General features: G+C 34.4%; 1 protein-coding gene across 10 annotated transcripts in view; it reads right to left on the bottom strand.

The window, feature by feature from the left end:
- Positions 1–24,809, bottom strand: part of LOC136800393 (pleckstrin homology domain-containing family G member 7-like) — a 64,685-nt gene that overhangs the window by 15,599 nt on the left and 24,277 nt on the right. For 3 of the 10 annotated variants that reach the window (XM_067057044.1, XM_067057042.1, XM_067057043.1), the window contains one exon: positions 442–507. In XM_067057044.1, the coding sequence (XP_066913145.1) occupies positions 442–507 (66 nt within the window). Of the gene's footprint in view, positions 1–441; positions 508–1,944; positions 2,094–2,879; positions 3,441–6,085; positions 6,294–14,033; positions 14,281–17,334; positions 17,420–18,345; positions 18,878–22,359; positions 22,517–24,809 lie in introns of those variants that run through there. The other 7 variants (XM_067057052.1, XM_067057049.1, XM_067057046.1 and 4 more) reach the window with 7 other exon arrangements.

The raw sequence follows: 24,809 nt of genomic DNA on the forward strand, positions 1-24,809 counted from the left end.
TTCGGATGGCACGCCGAAAATTCGGATGGCACGCCAAAATTTGGATGGCACGCCGAAATTCGGATGGCACGCCAAAATTCGGATGGCCACGCCAAAATCGGATGGCACGCCAAAATTCGGATGGCACGCCAAAATTTGGATGGCACGCCAAAATTGGGATGGCACGCCGAAGTTTTAATGGCACGCCAAATTTGGATGGCACGCTGGCACGTTGGCACGCCATGACACGTTGGCACGCTGGCACGTTGGCACGCCATGGCACGTTGGCACGCTGGCACGTTGGCACGCCAAGGCACGTTGGCACGCAGGCACGCATGGCACGTTGGCACGCTGGCACGCATAGCACGCTGGCACGCGTGGCACGCGATTTAGCAGACTCGTAACAAAAGGCCAAATACAAAAATTAGAAAAGAAAGAAGTTTGAATCATATGATTAACTACCTTTTCATTAAAGATATTGGATGGAGAATCGGACGCTATGGTATGTTGTTTCCTCAATCTCAGCATCTGAAATACAAAACAAAAGAATTAATGGGTAATAAATGATGGTTTGTGTTCACAAATAATACTATTTAACTATAATATGGAAGCATGAAAAATTAGAATTTATTGTAAGAAAACAATAGTATTGTAATGTTAGGGGTGCAAAATCTTGTTAAGTTTCAAGGGAAAGGGAGAGCGTTTTCTAACTTTTTACACTGTGAAGCTCAAGAAATTTTGAACGGATGCTCTACCAGGCTCGATTTCTAGCTTGAGTCAAATTTTTAGATTTTCCGATTTTATGGAGACTGAATATTTTTCAGAGCCATCAATTCCAAGTCAAGTGAAATTTATCAGAGACCTTTTTACTTCTTTACTAGTTTTCCTACGATCCCAAGTGAAATCAATTCTTTGCAGATCATTTCCCCATACATGAGTTGTAATCCGTATTCGCTTTTCAGGCCATCTATCTTACCAAAAAGAACCTAAACTTCCTCCTACTCAATTTGGATAAAATCCAAAAATGAAGTAATGAAGAGCGATATATTTTTGCTTCTCGGAAATGTTAATTAATGGCGAGTAGGTGGAGTAGGATTTTCCGAGAGCTGATAAAGACACTTCAACAATTTGTTTCTTGTTATTTTGTAATGAGTATTGTGTTCAATTTTGAAGTTAAATGAACTTTCAGGCAAGACTTCGCTGCACTCAACACAATGGTAAAAAAGTCTGCAAATTAGCCTTTCCATTGATATTTACGGAACAAAATCAATCAAAATCAAAACTAAAAACACAGCCACCCTTTTCTACTTGTCAGTGCAGTGAGCCATTTCTTACCTCAAAACACTCAGGATTTGAGGTTAGTAGACTATAGAACTTCACCTTGCATTGAACAGTATTAATCGAAAGGATGCAAAAAAATCAAAAGAACGACCCTCAACACCAACAGGAATGTCGAAAAAATGTCAAATGAAATCGTTTTGGACAACAAAATATTTTTCACACACCAGATTGCTAAGACTCTAATTGTAATCCTTTTCTAAGATTAGCATTATGTCCGTTATGTGTACAGCACGTCTGTTTCAAATACAAATGGACACTTTGCAATTCCTGACTTTGGAGAAAATTAAGGCCGGTCTCCACTTTCGCGCAAAAATAAGCGAAAACTATTTGTCACAATCGTTTTGCCTGAAGAAAAGATAACGTCATTAAAAAAGTTTCGAGCTAAAAAATAAAAAGTTGAAAGAAGTTCAACTTTTTCAAACCGTTACGTCAGGTTTGCCAAATGGAATTGTTTCTGACCAATGACCTTACAAAAACGTTTAAAATTTCTTTATATTCATTTCTGATGAAAGTAGAGACCTGTCTTTATGGTAGTGCAAGAATCAACCGTTTAGCTAGTCATAAGAAATATCAGTACGAAATAATTTCACGACAGCAGTTTCATAAAAATAAAATGAGCTATACCTTTTGAGCAAAATTCCATCGAAAGCGTATTAAATTCTCGACAATTATAGAAGCGTCATGCATAGCTAACAATCATTTATGTAACAAACTGATATCAAAACTTAGTAAGCCCCTCTTCTCTTTTCGCGTTCTAATTAAATTTTGGGCACAAAAAAAATTGTACAAATTCCTTAAGACCAGCATTTTTAAAGTGTTTACATAGAACCGCAGATACAGCCCTAATCTAATCTGTTTTCCTGCATCGAGTGAAATACCTCAAAAAACCTATGGTATCTTTTTAGCAAAACACTTGAACAAACAAGCGCTCAGGACCACGAATTTACGTATAACAAAGAAACAAGCTATGTGATGACAAGAGATATCTTTCGAGGTCAAAGGAACCACAATTTGATGTCACGACAATGGACATTATTTTATTACCATATTTGGTAAATAGAGTAAACCCTTGGTAGAAAACAGGCATTATCTTGACTTTTTTTAACATCTTGCAGAAAACAAAATTTTATTTTTTTGGAACTATAAACTTAAATGTTTAAATATCTTACACCTCGATATCAAAAGTTTCAGACTCAAGAGCAACATCTTAAAGACCCCCCGAGACCCCAAATATGAGTCCCGGTAAATGAAACCAAGGATTAAACCGATTCTGTGGTCCACAAGGGTAAGTTTTCTGAAATTCATGAAAGTGTATAATTTGTGATATGATATGCACCATTGCAATGTCTTCTGACATTATATCAGGGACCCAACAGTTGATTGGTTGTAAGTGACGTAAAATCAGTCAATACGTCACCTTCAACCAATGAGATGCTGGGTCCGTCGAAGACATTGCAATGGTGCATATCATTATTCACAATTTTTGGTCGAAACTACACTGCAAAATAAAGAGTAACTTTTTAAGATCGGGAGCCCTCCATGGATAAAAAGTCAATCACCTCTTTATATTCATCAGTGTCTAGACTATCCAAGGATAAACTGGATGTGATCATCGGTGAAATCACAAAGTCAACCACTTGCTTACAAAGCCTGTTGCCAAGACAACCTGGTCTGTATCCATGACGTAATGCATTCTTTCGTTGTAACTTCGGACCACCATCCGATAGAAAGATTAAACCCGGTGAATACGTATTCGGGAAATGTGCGAAAAGCGGTTCATATAAACGACTCATGTTTTAAATATTCTCAAAATCATAAGTTTGGTTCTTCCTTTTATGCGTTAAAATCACTTTCACTTTTTTTGTTTAAGATAGCTAATAATATTACCTTAAGAGATTAATTTTCGCGTTGTTGGGTGTCTACCGCGAAAATTAGTTCCTTGAAATGCGAATTTTACTAAAAATCCTCAAAACCCCTAAGAATATGAAAGAATTTTAACAAAAAGTGCCGTAAAATGTGCCAAATTAGTACACTCACACCGCGAAAATAAGTTCCGCGAAAATTCCCTTAAGGTATCATGAAAATATTCTCTGAATTACAAAACATCACTCAAGCAATACACGAAAACCATTTTCATATAATGTTGCAAGGAGAGAATTTCATTAACAGTTAAAATTTCTTTGTGAAAGAAAGAGTCCCACGTCTGGGTAAATATTTGCTTGGAAATGATGTATTTTATGAGTTATTACTAAAGTCAAAGAATACCTTAGTTACGCAAGGCAACTACTTAAATGGGTGTTATTTCAATCCAATCATTACAAAGCTATACTACTTAAAATGATAGAAGTATCGAATCGCTTTTAAAACGTAAAAATGGGCGGAGAAAGTTGACTCAGAACGTTGGAATTTTATGATACAGTGAAGATATGGGAATACCCTGGGAATTCCTGGCACCTAATAATACAACGTCCAAGACGTACGGAAAACTGACGACATAAAGCCGTGTGTTACGGATATAAAAATTTCCGAGAGAAATACGAATTCCATATAAGACTAGGAGATTTAAGATCGAAAATATCCTTTCTTGCAATTGATTCTGTTAAGGCAACAAGACCGTTGTGTGTAAGCTCTAATACCAGGATTTGGATGGGTGGTACACACTCTCATGTTACAACAATTTCAGATTACTAACCCCTTTATAGAGAGATGACCCTAAACCTCGTCAGCTACTTCACCCACTAAAAATATACTAAAATCTCTACTTTTATTTTGACAATGTAATAACTCATAAAATTCATTGCAAAATTTAATTTGCATTATTATTATTATTCGTTTCATTCTTCAACTGTTTAATATTTTCATCTTTCATTTTTCTTTTCATGACAAAAAGACGTGAAAATTTCAGAAAATATACTCCTTGCGAGAAAAAGAAATCACATTTTATCGAAAAAAGCCAGTAAAAAAAGCTTTTTTTTCAAGGAATAGAAAATTTATCATCTTTCAGTCAGTATCGTATTTTCTAGAGAAGTATCACGCCTGGATCTAAGCCTCTCGATATCCAATTAAAACACAGCAGGTTAATTATCAACAGAACTCAGTCCTGGTGTGTAAAGTTTTTCTTGATCTGAAAAATCTCTATTCTATGCTATAATCCAGGTTAAATTACGTATGTAGTCACAGTCCTGGTAAAAATAAATTATGCAAAACAACTTTCCAAGCCCCCCTAAACTGAGATTATTTCACAACCAAATATTGAAATAATATCCTATCATAAATTTAGCTCTTTGCATATCGCAACCAAGTGAATACGATAGCCAATAGCGTGGTGCCCCCCCCCAGCGGCCGAAATAATATGGGAGCAAAAGGACGCCTCTGTTTACTAATTTTAGCGCCCCTTTGCTCTTTTACACCTTAGATATGGCAGTTTTCGGCCAAAAAGAGTGAAAATACCCCAAATTTTTCGTGTTCGCTTTGCTCGCGTAACTTTTAAAAAGATATTTACTTCTCATAGGGGGCGCCAAAAACTAAATTCTTCTAAAATTGGCTCCCTAGTTTGCGCATGTTTTAGTCGACCCACCACGCTACTGACGATAGCCTGTAGTTGTCTTCTGACCAGCCACCAGAATCCTTTGAATATTAACGGGTCTGGTGATACTTACAACCGAACTCACAATCATGCCATTCGCGGGCATTTGCTCTACCGTCGAGCAATAGCTTAATGGCCACTCGGTAGAACTGATCAGCTTTCATTTAAAAGAACCATAACAGACATACTATACTAAGAACGATTTCTTGGTATATCTGCAGCCCATAAAGATTTGTCCCTTTTATATACCGAGTAATTAAAAAAGAAAAATTTTAGGATTGCGGAAAAATAGGATTATGCTTATTGTTAATAAGGAAGACTATAACTTGTCACTTAGGTGCATATTAATCTGAAACTTAATTCACACTAGTAAACAGAAAGTCTGGAAATTCAATATTCAGCGATAATGTATTAAAATTACCCAAAGAATTTGAACAGTTAACAATTTGGTATGAATTTTCAGCGGTAGCAGTGAACGAAAGGTCGTAGATTTCTTAACCCCGGAAAAAATCAGCATTGTTTGAGATCCGAAACTTTCTTATGTAACTTATCTTCTATAGCTACTAATCCAAGTTCTCTGGGGCTACACAGCTGTAACGACAAATTGAGGTACCACAGATCTGTACCTAAGGATGTCGAGCCCAAAACCACCCTGTTTTTTACCCTTCACAGAAAAGTTTTTGAAAACAGACGTTTGAAATTAAAAAACATTAGAAACTTTGAAGCTAGAGGAATAACCAAGGTTTAAGAACGAGACTTTTTCATGAAAGCTGAATGGGTAAAGGCCGGTCTCCACTTGCGCGCGCTGCGATCGAACTTTTTGGCTTCAATCTTTTTTGCTTGGAAAAAAGATTACGTCATAAAAATGTAGCGCGCACTCGAAAAAAAATTGAACACATTTCAACTTTTTTTAACCGTTACGTCAGATCGCGCCAATGGAATTGCTTCATTTTTCTTTTGACCAATAGCGTGGAAGCTTTGCTCGAAAAAGTGCGATCGAAGCGCGCACAAGTGGAGGCCGGCCTTAAGATATTGAATAGGGTTAGACTGTGATTTAGTCTTTAGTATCGAGTAAATCAATACAAAAACAAAACAACAGAAAACCCTTCAAGATGAAAAAGAATTTCACCTTTTAGAAAACATGGCTAAAATCTACCAATAAAAACCAAGCATTCCTACCTCTTCTCGATACCATGCTTCTTTCAAACCATTAATGCGCATGTCAAAAAGCGTCAGATAATATTTCTCATGGTCTTTGGCATGTTGCCATGGCGGTGGGTCCGCAATTTTTCTCAAAGTGGTCATACTTCGTGATAAATACAACCGCTTTTTCATTGGTGGAAGATTTATCGTATTATTTTTCGGAGACAGCATTTTCAAATTCTTATTCCTTCACAAACAAAGGAATTGTATGAAAATTTGGATATGAATTCATGATATTCATGACGTAATGTTTTCTACGGAAAGACCCCGGTTTTTGCCGGTAGTGGAACTTTTTATACAACTTTTGTCTAGTTTAAATTTGCCACTACTGGCTAAAACCGGGGTATTTCGGTAGAAAACATTACGTCATGAATATCATGAAAAAAAAATAACGGTACGAAGTTGAGCACGTAACAAAACAAAACTTCAAACAAAGCAACATTTAATTGACATAGACACTTAAACGAACACTCAAAAAACGACACTAGACTAGCTCTACTTCACAACCAAATGGTGAATGTAGATATCTCGATAAAAAATGGGAACTAGTCAAAACTTTCATTATTATATCCCTAATTAAAAAAGTCTCGACCTGTCTAGAGAATGCAAGCTTTAATACACTTTCATCACAAATTATGCTAGGGGAAGGACTTAACTGGCGTCTTCTCCATTAACTATAGCATCCAATATCAAAAAAGAACGTCAAGGTTTGTTCGTCATCGGATTATATTGTGCTGGTAACGTCTTGTTCGCACCGTAAGTAATAACTAACGAAAATCTAATATCAATCTCCATATCGTAAACGCTAGCAAATCCTTTCTTGAATCGTGGACTACTGAACTGAGATATACTGTCACAAGATTTTTTCTTCTTTTTTCTCTTATCCAGCTGATCCTGAAATCTCGGAGTATTAAACCTCTGAGGATCTTTTTCTAATCGTTGGCCTGCTCAAAACCTCCATAAAATCTACGTAAAAGCTTTATGTAAATCTCCCTTTCTTGACCAATCATACGTCATAAAATACCAGTTAAATAGCAAGAAAACCAAACTGTGGTACCCAAACCTCTGGTAACGGACAGAAAAGATCAATAATTTTATCAATGGTTGTTCGACCATAGCTGAAATTTAAACAAACTAACCACAGACAACTTAGTACTTTCCTCACGTATCCAAACTCAATCCCTATGTTTTAAGGACCCACTTAAAATACTGACGGCGATTTTTCCTTTTACGATTTAAGAATTGTGGGATTTTAAATAACCCACAATTCTCATAACTTTGGTCTGGCCAACCACGTGTTATCGAGGATTCTCTTTTTCTCGAATTAATCACATAAATGGTTAATTAAAAGTCATGTGGTTTGTTTCCACAATTTTAAGAGAGTTTGGCCCAGTTCGAAATGTTGGAGAAAATACCACCACAGAATACCACTACAACGCCACAAGAAAACTCGCCAGCCCGACAACTGAAAGTTTTCTATATGCATATTAAGCTATAATCAGTACCAAAACCTTTGACAAAAATCGTGAAAATTAAGCTAAATTTTCTCTACAACGCATCAGACAAAAATACGCTAGAATTCCAATCTCGTCTAGTCTTCAATAAATTAAAATCTTAGGTCATTGAAAACATCTGAGAAAATGAAACAAAACTATCCAATATTGACATTCAGTTTAATTGGTTTTTCCTCAAAACCGTTAAAAAACTCAAGTATCCTGTTACTAAATATCCTTATATAACAATATTATAATGCTTGAAATTTTCAAGCTCTAAGCTTATCAAATTTTGAGCTTTGAAAGTAGACTGAGAAAAGAAGAAAATATTTTAAAAACCAAAAAAAATAATGCTTTCTCCGTCTAAACTTTTATCTTTAAAATGTTAACCAACTAATCCCTACAGCTCTCCTAAATATCTAATCAAGCTTATTGCTGCAATGAAAAACACATAACCTCAAAAAATTCAACTTTCTCCAACTAAGATATCCCTACGAATGTAGCTGTGAATAGAAGTGATAACTTAATATTCAAGTTAGCCTTTTTGCAGTGAGTAGGAGGAAAAATAATGAAATATTTATAAAAAAAAGGTACCAGAATTTCTAAATAGTTTTACGTAGCCTCTAGTGCAGAAAATAATCATTAACAAATGCTTATCTGAGTTCCTTCAGATTTTAAAACATCGATGAATAGATAACGGAGCAATATTCTGAAGAAAGAACTGATACTCTTTTTGGTTTAGTTAAGCTTTCACAATCATGATTTCAGGTCGTAAACATACATATGAGGGATATTATCGGTCACAGCCCTCCTTTCTTTCCAAAAAAAACAAGCCAGACCAACCAATGAACTGATAAGGTGTAACAATTTAACTTGGAAGAATGAAACGAAGCTGCACTTTCTCAAACAGGGGACAAACTAAAAAATCCAGAAATGACGTATTTTTTTATGTTAATGGTACTCATACAATAACCCTACTGTAGTACACGTTGTTTTATAAGAACATCCAAAATTTTTGAAGCCTTCGGATGTTCTTAATTTTTTTAGTTTTAAGCATATCAATGAATAATGCGTAGCAAACATCCAAAGAGTGCACAATACAGTTGTAGTGCTTCATAAATAAACATTAACATTTTGATTTTTGGAAAATACAAATTTAGTTTTAAGCCTAAAAATTTTCTTAACATATTCTTATTTTCACAATTTTTTATGCATTTTTGCCCATTTTTCTAAGAAACCGGCTGTTTTAGAGTCGACAAAGCCTTAAATGTTCTTAACTTGTTCTTCACATTTCGGTCATCGAAGCCTTATGTTCTTATATAGTTTGTTCTTATAAAAGAAAACATGTATAGTTTTAGAGATCCCTTCAAATTTAATTACAAAACCAATTTCTTTCTCACGCTTGATACGAAAATATACCTGACAAAAATTTTCAATAAAGAAACCACATCTTTTTGATACTTTTTTTCATATCATCATTTTTAAGTGATAATTAAAATATTGCGAAAAAAAATGTCTGTTTATGTGAGCCTTCTCAAGGGAAATTGTCTAAGATTAGCATGTTTCCATGTCTTAAGAAAGTAGACATCTTGATGTCAGAACGTACACTTTTATTTATAAGAACCAGTAAATTTTTGCTGAGGCTTGGCTGTTCTTATTTTTTGGCATTTAGAGCCTCGGATTGTTCTTATTTTGTTCTTATTTATAGGGTGTAATTGAGGTATTTTAGGCTTTATACCCAATTTTTAAACCCAAAATTACTTGAAAGTGCAGTAATCCCAGGCTCATCTTTGTTTTTAAATTGTTCTTATTTTTTTGCGATTTTAAGCCTCATTGTTTTTTTTTAATTGTTCTTATTTTTTGGCGACTTTGAACCTCGTTGTTCTTAAAAAATTGTTCTTATATATAAGAAAAAGTGTTACTAAGCTACTTTTATGAACCAGTATATTTTTGATTGCAATTCGACTGTTCCTAATTTGGTACTCTGAGTCTTAGTCTCTGATTCTGTATTGAGCAATTTTTTCATTTTTCGAGTAAAATTATACAAATTTGACAAATTTCATTCTATCTATTCGTGCTGAGAAAGACTCTCTAAAGGAAACCAGCTTTTAAACCTGGTCCATGCGACATATAACTGGTACTTTGTTCCATGTCGAGGCTCTAAAACCCTGCTTTTTCAAAACGAAATCAATCGATTTTGCAACTCCTTCAACTTAGCTATCAGCAAGACAAGGTTTTGATTCTTACATAGAACCAGCATGGTTCCTACACTCCAAAGATTTCAACTTCTCAGCTTGCAAACTCTATGAATAGTTAAAAGTTCGTCAAATTAGTAGGCTCCTACTGAAGATTCAACCGATGATTGAAAATTGGATTTCTTCCTAAAATACAGCTCCTAGTTTCATCACAGTTCCATAAAAAGAAGAAAACTGAGGTCAGAATAAGATTAAGAACAAGAAAATAGACTTTTTAAACAAAATCCTCGACATGTTTCTAGCATGAAAGTACCAAATATGTAGGTCAAAATTTACTTTTCAGAAAGCAAAATCTTTTGTACTTCATCAAACAAAGAAGTTTTTCTTCGAAGGATCATATTCAGACAGTGCTATGATAAAAAGAAAAATTCATTCTTGCAAGTACTTTCACTGATAAATAAAATCGAAATTTCAGACATTCATCTTGATAAATTCTTTCAAAGCTTTTAACGAGGATTTCAGACATTTGTGGCCACAAATTAAAGAATTTGAAGAGTTTCCCGATGCCCTTTTAAGAATGTAATAAACCTCATCTAGGTCATTCAGGGAGCCAGAATGGCTTATGATAAACCTTGGACCTTTTTTTCAAATAGCTTGGGATCCTGGTAGCATGTTACATGTTTGTATTTATAAATTTCATAAATCAATCCTAACACGTATTATGCGCAGATATGTAATTTCTGCGGTGATACGTAAAACCCGATCTTTCCCATCAATGAACCCCCCTAATACCTCCTTGATAATTTTACGTTTCTCAAATATACTCCCAATAAATCAACACGCTCCTTTTCTTATAAAAAGTTGATGCAGCGTAGTAATGAAAAAATATTGTTAGGTCATATCACAGAAAAAACGTTTTAAAATAATTCCTTAAATACACGTTTTTTATAAGACCAAACTATATAAGAACATGAAGCTTCACTGGCCAAAATGTTATGAGCAAGTTAAGAACATTCTAATGCTTTGTGGACTCAAAAACACCCTTTTTCTTAGGAAAATAGTCAAAAACATTCACAAAATGGTCAAAATAAGAACATGTTAAGAACATTTTTAGGCTTAAAACTCAAAAAGTTAAGAACACCCGAAGGCTTCAAAAATTTTGGATGTTCTTATAAAAAAACGTGTAGTCAGATAAATTCTTGTTTCTTAAAAGAAAAATTGTAATATGGTTGACAAGGTCAAATTAGTTAAGTTTAGAAGAACAATAAATTCTAATGGTTGTACAAACAACGATGTCAATTTGATGCAAAAATAAACAATCTGCTCCAAAGACCTTCTCAATTTACACAGGAAAATGACCTGATGATTTGTTGTTGCAAAAACAAGTCATTCACGTTTTCTGATGCAAAATCATTTTGCAAAAGAAAACGAGTATATTGACTGCAGAGAAAAAATGGTAAGGCGGAAAATGTATCTTGAGGAATTTTAGGACTTCAAAAATCTAATTTGATTTAGATTACGCTTAAAAAGAGAGATCGTGCTAGATGTAGCATGGATTTTTATTCTTACTCCAAAGCAATTTTATAATTCTAAATTTTCCCATTCCAGGCAAGCAAGAAGGTTATCAAGTTAATCAACGGAGTTGAAATCCCAAAGCTTGGTTTTGGGTAGGTAATTGTTTCGGTTCAACTTTAACGACGTAACTCCATAGGGGTCTGGTATGGCAAATGGCAAAGTTCCAAATTACTCTAAAACCCTTTTCTAAACTGTACCTTAAACTCATATCATTTTAGAACATGGTTAGCTGAGCCAAGTGTTACCGGCGAAGGTGTGAAAACCGCATTACGGTTAGGTTACCGCCACATCGATTGTGCATCCCGGTATTTGAACGAACCCGAAATCGGGGAAGCATTGACAAAAACATTCAACCGGAATCAGGATATCAAACGATCAAGTGTCTTTTTAACCGGGAAATTATGGTCACAAGATTTTCATCGTGTCCGGGAAGCTTGTGAGCAATCTTTGAAAGACTTACAGGTTGACTACCTGGATCAATACCTTGTTCATCACCCAGTTGGCATCAAACCTGATTGCAGTACCTTTTTCCCTGAGAAGGGAGAAGATTTGATCCCATGGGAAGCAAACAAATTCCAGGTAAAACTCAAGTTTAAATATTTTCAAACTGAAAAAAGAGTATGGAAAAAAGTAGCTGTTCATTCGTCAAACTTTGAACGATTTATTACTTAGCTTGTTCTAAGTTTTCTTTAGTCACATGGGGTTTTCCACAGGATTTTCAGAGAAGAAAAGAAATTTTAACTGAACCTAGCTAGTTTTTTAGGAAAAAGCTCAGCAGTTTTCACCATTTTAAGAGAAACACATTGATAAACAATTTGGTAAAACTTTCATAGGAAACTTGGCATGAGATGGAGAAGCTGTACAAAAAAGGATTAGTTAGATCCATTGGTGTTTGTAATTTCACTAAACATAAGGTATCAAAACTACTTGAACGTTTACCAGAGGTTAGACCACACACTGTACAAAATGAAATTCACCCTCATCTACCACAAAGGAATTTGATCGATTATTGTCGAGCCGAAGGTAAGTGTAGTATTTTGGAAAATCTAAAAAGCAGCCGTGGGTTTACACACTTGTCGGTTGACTGTGGACGGGGTGTCCCATAATCAGGGCCCCACCTTATTTACAAAGTAAAATTTTTGGTTGCGCCTCCTTGGACTCTATATTCATTGCCCCACCCCACTTTCAATTTCATGGCCTGATAATAGGCCTAATTTTTATGGTAACGTGTTTTTTAATTGACGATTTTCTGAGGATCAGCATGAATAACAGTTAAAGTATCAAAGTGAAAACTTCTCGTTTTAACGTATGTACATCAGCACATCATAAATCTTACAGTTACAGATATATAAACAAAAATAAATAACAGACAAAAGATATCAAGTTTCACGAAATAACATCCCATAGACACAAAGACAGCGGAAAAAAACATCAAATCGCTAATCCATAAAGTTGACTTGATATCAAAGTGTTCATACAAGGCTGCATGTTAAGATGTTAAACATAGGAAATCAGTTATTTCTTCTTTTGAGCGTGCGAGGTATGTAAGCGCGTGTAAAGTTCGCGTGAAAAATATAATGCCATTGTTCTCTCAAAAAAACGGATTCCCAAAAGTGGTTCCAAGACGTTCGTTGTTCGAACAGTGAACAAAAAGCATTTTTACTCTCAACAGATTACAAATACTTTTAAAAATCAAAATATTTGCCTTGAGATTATAATGGTTGTAATTCCTCCGAAAATTTTAAATACCGTTTAATATTCAAGAAATTTGAAGCATTAACCCTATTAGCCCCAAGCTTTTTTGACTTTTGTATCCCCAGGGAGGGGGGTAGAATCTACCACCCTCGATTATTTTCGATCTAGAAGAGCTATGGCCATGAAATTTGGTACAGATGTTCTCCATCATGATACAATTTTCCAGGAAGAAAAAAAAAATTGATGACGTCATTCAAAAACTGATGACGTCATCACAAAATTTCCACCCTGTCGGAAAAAAGCCCAAATATATGGTTTACAAAAATGTCTATTACAGTCGAACCAATAAAGATATTTCAATTCTGTTTAAAGATTCTGAAAGGTAAAAGACTGTTCTCTAACATAATTGCCAGTTTTGCAATTTCCATGAAGATTTTTTCTTAAAATCTATGCTGAAGATGAGTAAAATTTTCAAAATTTGATGACGTCATAAATGATGACGTCATCATTTTCAAAAATTTTCTTTACATTTTTTAAATTTGTATTATCAATGCCTATCACGTGTCAAAATTTGAAAATGATTGAATAAATAGTTTAGAAGTTATCAGCACTTTAAAATTTTGAGTTTTAAGGATTTTAGCTGGGTTTTATGTCATGTTTTACAATAAAGTCATAAAACCTGATCTGGACAACCTATGACCCTAAAATTTTGTACAAGTGCTCTTAATAAGATTTTATTAAAAGTCAGAAAGTTTCAAGTCGTTTGAAAAATTTTTCTCCGAGATATAAACAAAAGAACTCCAGCGTGTTAGATTCTACCCCCCCCTGGGGCTAATAGGGTTAACCAGCTGATACACAACGTTGTTTCAATGTTCATCTAAAGTTAAATGGACGTTGTAAACATTAAATTGACGTTAAAAGAACGTTGTGTGCCAGCTGGGTAGATTACAAGGTGGCAAAACTTACAATGGATTTCTTCCGACTTCTTCCCATCATATCCAAAGCTGGTAGCGAGCCACCGAAACTAAATATTTTTACCAGCATTTGAATCGAAACAGTAAGAACACCAAAGAAAATGTTTCAAATAGCAATAAATCAACGCCAAAACAAAACAAAAACACAAATATTTTTCTTTGAAATACCAAAGAAAGTGTAATCAAATTATAATCATAACAGCGCAGCCATTTTTTCTTATCCCATTAAATACGTTAATAAAGGCGAGAATCCAACAAAATCGCTTTTAATTAACTACAAATTGTTTTTAGCAATAACGATGTAGTTAAGAGTATAGAGTTAATTAATTAAGATTTGAATTTGAATAGAAAAGACATTAGTAATCACCATTAATGAGTTTGCCTCATTAGCGATTCACTTTTAAACATATTTCGATAATCACTTGAATTACGGCGATGGGAAAATTTGGGTAAACTCCAAAACGATTCTCAGAAACTACAATCTAACCAGGGTTTTTAATTTTAACTTGATATAAAATCTAGGAATAGTCACCCCCCCCCACACACACACACACACACACACACTCAAAATTCTACTTCTAAGTCTTAAGAAGCCATTAAATTAATTGCGGTATTACTTCTGATGTGGTTGACATACGCATGCCACCAATCATATTACTTTCCTTTTCTTTTTTTTCACGAGAGACAAATCTTTAAGGAAAAACATCAGTGACGAATACATAACCCGGTGGAAACGCCCACAACAAGATTATCTATCTCCTTGTAGATATTCAAGTTGATGTTCTTCCAAAGACCCCTTTATGATTTAGACAATATGTATTTTATATAAGCTTGAAAATGGCGATAGCATCAATATTAATCACTTGATTTTTTTTTAAATATTCAAACTTTGAAAAATGCCTTCAAGTTATAACAATTGGACAATTTTTAGAATTTCTACCTTTGAACCTTAATCTAGTCTACACAATAGACAGTTCCAGGCTTTTAGGCCTAACTCTAGTATGGCTACTCGAGTAGGAGTTTTAATAACAATAATAATAATAATAACAAATATTTTACGTGGCATGCTTCGAAAAATTCAACAGCTTTTAGAGAGAGCTGAGGAATTGTTTCCACGAAGGGCCACAAACAGAACAGAATGGTAACTTAACAAAATTAGAAACGAGAAAAAAAAACAGAAAGATAAAAATTGATTATTGAAAGAAATGACATTTGGCTTTTGACTTGAAAGTAACGCAAACTTTACGCTCGAAACGAAGGAAGATATGACGTAGCCAAACCAAAAATTTGATGCACTTTAAATAGATACAAAATCAATCATCCGATTCATTCATCTGACATATTCAAACTCTCTCCAGGTATTTCATGCACTGGATTTGCTTCTCTTGGCAATCGAGAACGTCCTCCACAAATGATCGATGCTGGTGATACTGTTCTTCTGGAAGATCCAACTGTCGGTGCTATTGCTCAAAAAAATAAAGTTTCCAATGCACAGGTAAGCAAAGATCCTTGGAAACAGACTTTTTAACAAAACACGAAAGCTTGAACTTAAAGTTAGTGTAAGAGACCCCCCCAGCGGACCTTCAATTCACGCAATTACGCAATTTTCCTCCCCAAATTCACGCAATGTTTTTTCGCAATTAACGCAATTTTTGTTCACGAAAAGTTTTCCAATTCACGCAATTTTTTTAAATGTTCACGCATTCACTCAAGTGAAAAAGCACATTCACGCATTCACGCAAAACGCTGGGGGCCTGTGTAACCAATATAAAACTAAACTTTATATTATTGGCAACAAATTTTCCTTTCGAAATGAGTTTTAACAATTTGAAATATTTCAAAGCTGACTCAGTTTAATCTCTATCTCATAAGGTATTGCTTGCTTGGGGAATGCAAAGGGACGTTTCAGTGTTGACACGTTCAGTTCATGAACGAGAAATACAGGATAGTTTCAATGCTATGGAGCTTGAACTAGACTCAGAAGATGTTGAGCAGATCAATGGAATCAAGGCTAGGTGTCGATATTTGAAAGCTAAATGGTACTGCTTGGATGGACAATCCTTGGATCAAGTCTGGGATGACGAAGTTTTAGGATGAGATATTGGGAATTCCAAAATTGCCCTGATTTAGTGGATAAAAAAACAAACTTTAATGTAAGTTTTGATAGAAATTTGGAAATATTTTTTTGATCAAGAAATATTTTAGTAGAATATTAAATTTTATAATTTCTCATGATAATTTTAAATTACCATACATCTAATGGATATTTTCTGATTAAGTTAACTATTTGGAACTTATAAGATTATACTTTACACGCTTTTTTTATAAGAATACACTTTATAAGAATGTCAATGATGAAAATGGCCAAAAAATTAAAAATATCGTAAGAACATAGCCATCATGAAAATTTTCAATTTTTTCATGAATATATTTCATTTACTTTGTACTTTACATGGATTTTTAATACATTGTTTTTATCCTTTTGTTTTTTATGCATACACATAAAGAAAGTCTTCCATTTTTTCATTACTTTTCGATGCTTTTGATACTATGACTGGTAAAATTTAAAAATTAACCTTAAGAATATGTTAAGAATATTATGATTTCGACCAAAAAGTTAAGAATATCAATGATGAACTGGATTTACACCATTCTTATAAAAAAAAAACGTGTTTACCAAATAATTATCGACTAAATAATGTAGACGAAGGCTAGTTAAAAAGTTTGTGAAGTGATGGTCGAGACATATAAAAGGTATTTCACACAGGTCAATTTTGTCGGCCAACATGAGTTACAAAAACCACACCTTTTAGCGGTCAGCTTAAACAATTTTACTCTACATCGCATTTACTGTGTTCAAAATTCCTTTAAAACAGATAATTTGTTCTTAGAAGACTTCCTTTAATCACCAGAGAATTCTCGGATGTTCTCAAGGAAAAAAACGCTTATTTTTCTCGTGAAAATGAAGACTGTAATAAATCCTAAAATTATTAAATATCCTAAAAATATTAAATTTTTCTTAAATTTCACCATTGTGAGTATTTTAGTGCAATTTCCTAAAAAATTGGGTGTTTTAGAGTCCATAAAGCCTTAAAATGTTCTCAACTCGTTCTTAACATGTCGTGTAGAAAAACGTGTTTAAATAATACGAGAACCTATATGTATCAAGATGGTTCTAGCAACAAGCCAGACAAAACAATGAAAAGTCATTCTTAAAAAGGTTTCCCACCTTTCAAGCATTTAAGCTTATTTTTCATATTTCACAAAAGAAATTGTCATTCTAATAAACATACCGTCGAAGCATGTAAAAGCTCTTCTAAATGAGCAAAATGAGATGAAAATTCACCAGTCAACCTTCGAAAAGCATTTGTCATTCGCCTCTCTTTTCGTACTGAACCGTTAGAGATTCGCCATTCTCTACGAACCACGTCTGGTGTATCCATTGCAGATTCAAAAACTTCTACAACTTAAGAGCGCAACAACGATATACAAAAATTCTACTCAAGGGAGCATATATGAAGCATTTACAAACAGAATCAAAACCAAAGGTTGACAAATTTTGTATACAAGCCTGATTACAAAAAAAGAAATAAAAGCGATCCTATAACAATGCCAATAAAGATTGCTTGCTGATACCCTATTAATTAAGGGGATAATTCATTCAATTAAACTCTTAAATCTTATCAGTATTATACATGGTTGGGCTTTCAGCTATACCAACTATTTTATCTATTGAATGCAGTTTAAAAGGCAAGCAAATTTCAAAGCGGAAAATACAAAAACGTTTCCACACAGAAAGAGATGAGAGGCAGTTTTTAGTAGCTTAGCTATGAAGGGATCTATCTAACAAATCCTACATAACTAAAAATAGACAAAAGGAACGACAAATTTCATATTTCGCCCTCCACAACCCCGACCGAAACTGATTGTACCACCCCTACGGATTCATTCCTCTTTTTTGATCACGGGGATTAACAACATGTGGTTTAAAAGAACGACAAATTACGCATGCGTGTTATTAATGCAGGAATTACAAGACGAACTTACTGCTATCAAACAGCAAAAACTGAAAAACTAGCGCTCAAGAGCAAGAAAATTGCGAGAAGAGACAAAAACAATGTTTTATAAATAATGGTGTGCTTCTTTGAGACAATTACCTCAAATAGAAAATAGAAACAAGTACCCTCTTTCAAATAACTCGTGATTAACTGACGTGCTACTTTGCGTTGGCTATTTAGAATTAATATTACAAAATTAGACTTGATTTACAAGCGAGAAGGATTTTAGTTAAGCAAAATAAATACCTCCTCTGGGCTGATTGCACTGTACTCATCTGGTGGAATATTCCTTCGAGTTTCAAAATTCGAAAATCGTTTATCAGCCTGCTGCCTATTCGGTGATCTCATACGCCTTAAGGCTGGCGAAGAAACTGATTTGCAGACTTTATTTGAACATTTTGGAAGAGTCAAGTTGGTATTTTTGGAGGGTTGATTTTTGAAGAACTCGCTTCTTCGAAATGGCGATACGATGGGCGAGATTAATGACGATTCGAAAAATACGTCATCGGACAGTGAAAATGGTTCGGCGGTGGCATTGTTATTGTTATCCCTGGTGCCACCGTTGAAGTCATTGTTCGTATAGTTACTAATGAGTGTTAAATTCAGCGGTTTGGGTGGAGCCGAGCGGTGTACATCATGATGCGTTGGAATTGATGATACTGTTTTACTTCGCTCTTTGTTCCGTTTTTGAGAGCGACTTTTCCTCATCATTACTAAATTTTTATAAACTATGCCTTGACAATAAATTTTTTCGATTTGAAAAGAAACAAAAATTACTTTTCCTGAATCAGAAGAAATCTTAAATTACAATGCAGCCACACCAGTTAAATTCCTTTTTCCTTCAGCAGTGACAAAAGTAAGCAACTACGGTCACCATGAACAAATTTGTTACTTTTCAAAGAAAATTTTTTTTGAGTGATTGGTTTATTTGCTTGAGAGATAAAGAAGGCTAGTGTAGTCCATCCACTTCACAAAATCTAACTAAAGACAAGTGGTCCAGGAAAAGAGTAAAAATGGATTCGATCTAAAATCAAGTGTTTCAGACCACAATCTGATCAAGTCAGAATACGTATTCGATTGAAATATCAAGGTGACCCTGCGCGCTTCCAGAAAAGCTATCATTCTTTGCTATCCAGAAATCGTAGGGTCACACATCTTTTCCTCTACGTAACCCCTAACAAAATTAGGCAAGACAGTTAAGAACCGAACCAAGAGCTAAGTACGATATAAAGAATGTAATACATATAAAGATTGAAGAGAAAAAAAGATTAAAACGGTCAAATCATCTATAATCTCTTAACGAGAGACGTATACAAAGCTAATACTAGATTCTGAAGCAAACACAACCCTTTGTACCATAACCAAAAATCAAATCAACTAAACAAAAATGGTAGAGGGAAATATTTTCGTGTTGAGTTATTTTTGTGCTAAAAAAAGGAGAATCGCTGTTGCTCTATAAAAAAAACTTAATAATTTTCATAATAGCCTCAAGAGACAAGCTAAGCAATTTCTCAATCTATCATACTGATATAAAATATAAACAAGAATTTTGAAAAAATTATCGTCTCAAAAAGAATTATAGGAGTATAACAGCGGGAAGTATTACCAGATAATTTAAAAGAATTAATGGTAAATTTAATTTGAGTTTGAATACGGACGTAAAAAGGTCAATCTCCGAAAATCCAAATTTTATAATCTTTATATTCAGACGGTTAAGGTCAAAACAAGTGATAGAATGTTATGTAACTACCGTTACAGATATGTAGATATTATTGAAGTACGGTTTGTAGGTCATGATTCGGTTGGTGTCATTATTTAGGAAATACACCTTTTTATATAAGAATATATTTCATAAGAATACACACTTTTTTTTTCAATTTAGCTGAGCCTTGATGTGCTTATTTTTTTAGCAATTTTTTTTCAGCCTAAAATGTTCTTAAATGCGTTCTTAATTTTTCAGACTCCTCTAAATCATATAAATCATGCAATATCATGCAAAATAAGGAGCACTTAAAATTGGTGTAAAATTTGGACATTATTTGACTCTCGATTTTAGAAAATCCATCTCTAAGTTCAGTTAAAACTGCTTGAAAAGAGGAAAATATTGTAGTTTCTTGTCATTTTTTTCCAAACTGAGGCTGGGCATGTTCTTACGATGTTCTTAATTTTTCGACGAATTTCAGCCTCAATGTTCTTATAAACTAGGTTCTAATAAAAAAAAAAACTTGTATGTATGATGGAATTGGCCAAAAAATTAAGAATATGGCATCATAGAATTTGGCAAATGAACCTAAGAATGCTATTTTTAGAGCATTTTACCATTAAATTACTAATTATTCCCCAGAGCAATGCTGGAAAGAAGAATGCCAAACTTTTGCTTGAGTTATCCAAAAAGTTAAGAATATTCATGAAGAATTGGAAAAACACCATTCTTATAAAAAAAGCGTGTACAGTACAGGTAAGATAAGATATAAAACAAACTACACCTTTTTTATAAGAACATACCAAGTATTTTTGTCTATTTTCCTAAGAAATCAGGTGTTTTAGAATCCGTAAAGCCTTAAAATGTTCTTAACTTGTTCTTAATATTTTGGCCATCGAAGCCTTGTGCTCTTAAGAAACCGCTAGATACAATCCGTCGTCATGATTACGGCGCGTTCTACCCGCGGGAACCAATTTCAAAAAAACTCCGATCATAATATTTTGCCTGGCCGGCATTGAGTTAATTGGTACAGGGATATATAAAGGTTTATTTGACTCCTTTTAAAACTTATTAGCATAATATTTGAGGAAAATCTTGGATAAATAAATACAGTAGTACCTTGTAAGACATTTCCTCTAACCAAACCAAACCAAACTATCCACAAGGTTAACAAACTACACCAAATGAGCAGGACAGGAGTTTAGTCATCATACATTCATGTAACATTGAAACCGTACTGAAATTATTGGCCCCCTTTCAAGAAAATGTTTTTATAAGCAACAAACTTCAAGTCGGATTTCCAGGTTCGTTCAAATAAAACATTTGTTGAGAGTTGGAGATCCAAAAAAATCTTTTTTATGAATATGTTCACAACGATCAAAAATCAACTGAATGGACATAAATTTCATCTAAATTTTAACAAAAAAATCCACTTTAAAGTTAGCTCAGCCAAACGGATATGCTTACATACAAAAACATTCACCTTGGCGAACAAAGTTATGACATTTCATAACCGAAGAGATACATGAACACATTAATCATTGACAACAATTTTTGAGATTTTCAAATAGACCAAACATCAACTCGCAGCAGGAGTCTCCTAGGGAAAAAGGTCACTATATTCAATCCAACTCCCAGACATACGAGTGTCGATGCTTAAATAATAGATATTGGCATTCCAGTCGTATGTTTATTTAATTTTATCAAACAAGCCATCCAAAATGACATCTTAGGAACAAAATATAAAGCACACCCGGGGGTACCCTTTCCGACCGACGGGAGTGTTCAACTGAGGTTCGAAAAATGGACCCTACTTGTGAGTGGATTTTTAATAGAGTGACCCTGACTGGGACTGAAATTACGAAATTGTCTCAAAATTAAATTCCCACAAAAGGTACCCTACGAGAGATTCATTTATCTATTTTGGCGTTTTTGTGACCCTATCTGGGACTCATAGAGTTGAAAAAAGGTACCCTGACCAGCAGTTCATCCCCGTACCCCTTTTTACCCAAGTACTCCCCCCCCGGAGTGCAACCTGGTATACTAAGATCAATTTGTATCCAAAACTCTGAAGACAGGGCTTGCATTTTTGGTCAACTCAATGATCGCAGTTAGCTTTAAAATTGCAAACCCTGGGTTAACGAAAATCTTGGAAGAACAAGCTTTAACAGCCTGTATATTTCGAATGATACTTTAAACTTTTAAGTGATACAATGTCGTATATCTCACTTAAATGCTGCAGAGATCAATTTTGGAAACATTAGGGAGGCATACCATGTTGAGCTGATGTATACATTATTTGCATACACCAGACATATAATTTGCAAATTTAAATCTAGCAGATGATAGGGGGCCTACAACGTCATTTTTTTTGCCATAAAAACTTTACCCAGGCCTAATCTCAAAAAGTCTCAAAATCCTAACATCTTTCGAACCAATCACATGCGGTTGTATCCCACGAAAGATGCTACGGATCCGAAGGGTTTTCCCCTTATTTTGAGAACTGTAAACAGAAGCTAATGTACACTCAAAACTTTTACAAACACAAACACACATACCATAATGAGGTGAAGCAAATGTTCCAACCGTGTAAAGTGTGTTGAAAAATCATCCGTGATACCACGTAACGTCATGCTTCGACCACGCCTTAATGACATGGTCTGTGTTATCAAATCGTTCTTCCTCTCCATGATTTTTTACTTAAGTTTTCTGATATGCAATATATCATTCACATAGATTGGTATTATATACACGGACTTTATGAATTAGACTAAAAAGTCATGAGAAATGGTCATGATCTAAAATTTGTGAAAAAATTTCTTTTCTTTAAAGCTATAAAAGTAAATAAAGCTACCGGGCTTCGGTCTTCTTATTTTGAAATTCATTTTTAACAGTTTGGCTTGAACGTGCTAAGTAAAGTCTGTCGCCTTCAAATGAAAAATCCAACTTGGAGAAAAATCCAACTCTCCACAACCATGTAACATGTTTTAACCTTTTAAAGCAAGGTTTTGCCCCAAGTCTCAACCAGCCATATTTTCGCACACATTGAGGCGTGTCTTTATCATAGATTGAAAACCCGAAGGGCTAGATGACGTGCTTTGGCTGGAAAGTGTGCCGAGGTTAAGTAGGAAATCCTACCTAGGTCAAGTGACATTACAATAGAATTTCAGCGCTTGACCAATAAGAACCTACGCAGGTTTCACTTTTCACTCACGATATTTACTTTTTTTGCTTGGAAGAGAAGAGCTTAAAGCAAGACATCTAGCCACAGAAATCTGTGATCTTTACACATTGGAAAATACCATCTTTCAACTAAAAGTAATGTCAGAAATGAAAACTATGTAAAATAGTTTGTCATGGAGAATTTGTACTGACGCAAAAACCATCATGGAAAGTCAAAACTATACTACGTAAAAAAGGCAGAGTATATGTCAAGATTTGTCAAGATTTAAACCATCAGACAATAGAAAAGTAAAGTCATTTGGAGTTCCTTATCACTTTAAGAGGTTGAGTTTTAAACGTTATTGCTTGTTGATAAAATATTTTGTCAGTTTGTATTTAACTGTTTTGAGAGCTTGTTTAGCTGACAAGTGACGTCATTTCATTTTCAAAAACTAATTACTACGAAACTCTCAGCAAGGTTGGTCGAGCTAGAATCTGAGAATATCTTTATTTCTATTTGCCTTTCGTCTCAGCATATTTGGGACAAAGAAGGGAAAATTGGTCTACGTTACAGAAAATTGACAAGTGTCAGTGGCAGCAGTGTCAGCATTACCTTATCGGCCCTTTTTACACCGGCCCTAATTTAACGCCGGCCCCTTTTATGCTGGCTCTCCTTCCTACAGTAACTGAAAAATAAAATTTAAATGTACGAATTTCAAGTTTTCTTTCAATCTTTAGGATAAAAAATTTGGGCATTAATTTTGACAAAATGGCGATTTCGGTAGCGAAAAGATTGATCCGAGAAATTAGTTACAGTGACACAATTGAATAAGTATTCATTTAAAAGTTTTTGTTGTTTTGAGAACTTCTAAGGTGTATTTTATCTATTGTGGAGATAATTTTAGTGATTTAGACCGGCCGTCAGACAAACAGACACTTTTGGTGTTAAACGATTATTGATTGAAGTACTTTATACGAGGAGGTCAATAATAAATGCAACCCGAAACTGATGACTATAAAATGATAAAACTTCGAGAGTGGAATCACATTTGAAATGTCAAACTTAAAGGGACATAACAGTACTTGCGAAATTTGTAAACAAACTGTATGCAGCGGATACAAAATCAAAACAAATGTCACATGTCAAAATAAAAAATAAAACCAAATATGGCTAATTTTGATTGTTCAATTGTTTTACAAGTTTGTTTTGGACACGTGATTTTAATTGTTCTCTTTAATGACACGTGGTTCGCGCAATGTTTACATTTTACTACTGTTATGTCCCTTTAAGGATAAAACGCCATTAGGACATGACATCTTGTTAGTACTGAATTAGCAATAGCAGAAACAGACATTTAGAATTAATCAATCTATCATTTTCCAGTTAGGAAGGAGAGCCACCTTATCTAACAAGCATAAGACGACTTTTTAAAACGAACGATGAACCGTTTGGATTAAAAATGACAGTCTTCACAAAATTCGATAAGCCCAACACTGAGCGAAACGTTCGAAGATAAGTACACCCCTGTCTCACAGCCCCAGTGAAACTTATTCCTCAATTGGGATAGATATTTCTATCGAAATCCCAATGGGGATAGAAATTCTTTTGTTCCAAGAAGGTTAAAAAATTCAGTGGGATGGTTTTGGAGTGCAATTTTTAAACATTGAATTTCTAGTGGGGATGAAATCAAAGTCAATTTCCCGGTGGGGCTGAAATTCCAGGGTAGTTTCCAATTGGGGACGAGATTTTGGCCAAATTTTCCAGTGGGGCTGGGGTCCCAGTGGGTCTGTGACACAGGGGTGTATAAGTGACACCGCCTCAAAACTAGCCTGGATATCCAAGCTC

The sequence above is a fragment of the Clytia hemisphaerica genome, unplaced genomic scaffold (assembly GCF_902728285.1).
Source record: "Clytia hemisphaerica strain Z4C2 unplaced genomic scaffold, Clytia hemisphaerica genome assembly, whole genome shotgun sequence".
NCBI classification, from domain to species: domain Eukaryota; kingdom Metazoa; phylum Cnidaria; class Hydrozoa; order Leptothecata; family Clytiidae; genus Clytia; species Clytia hemisphaerica.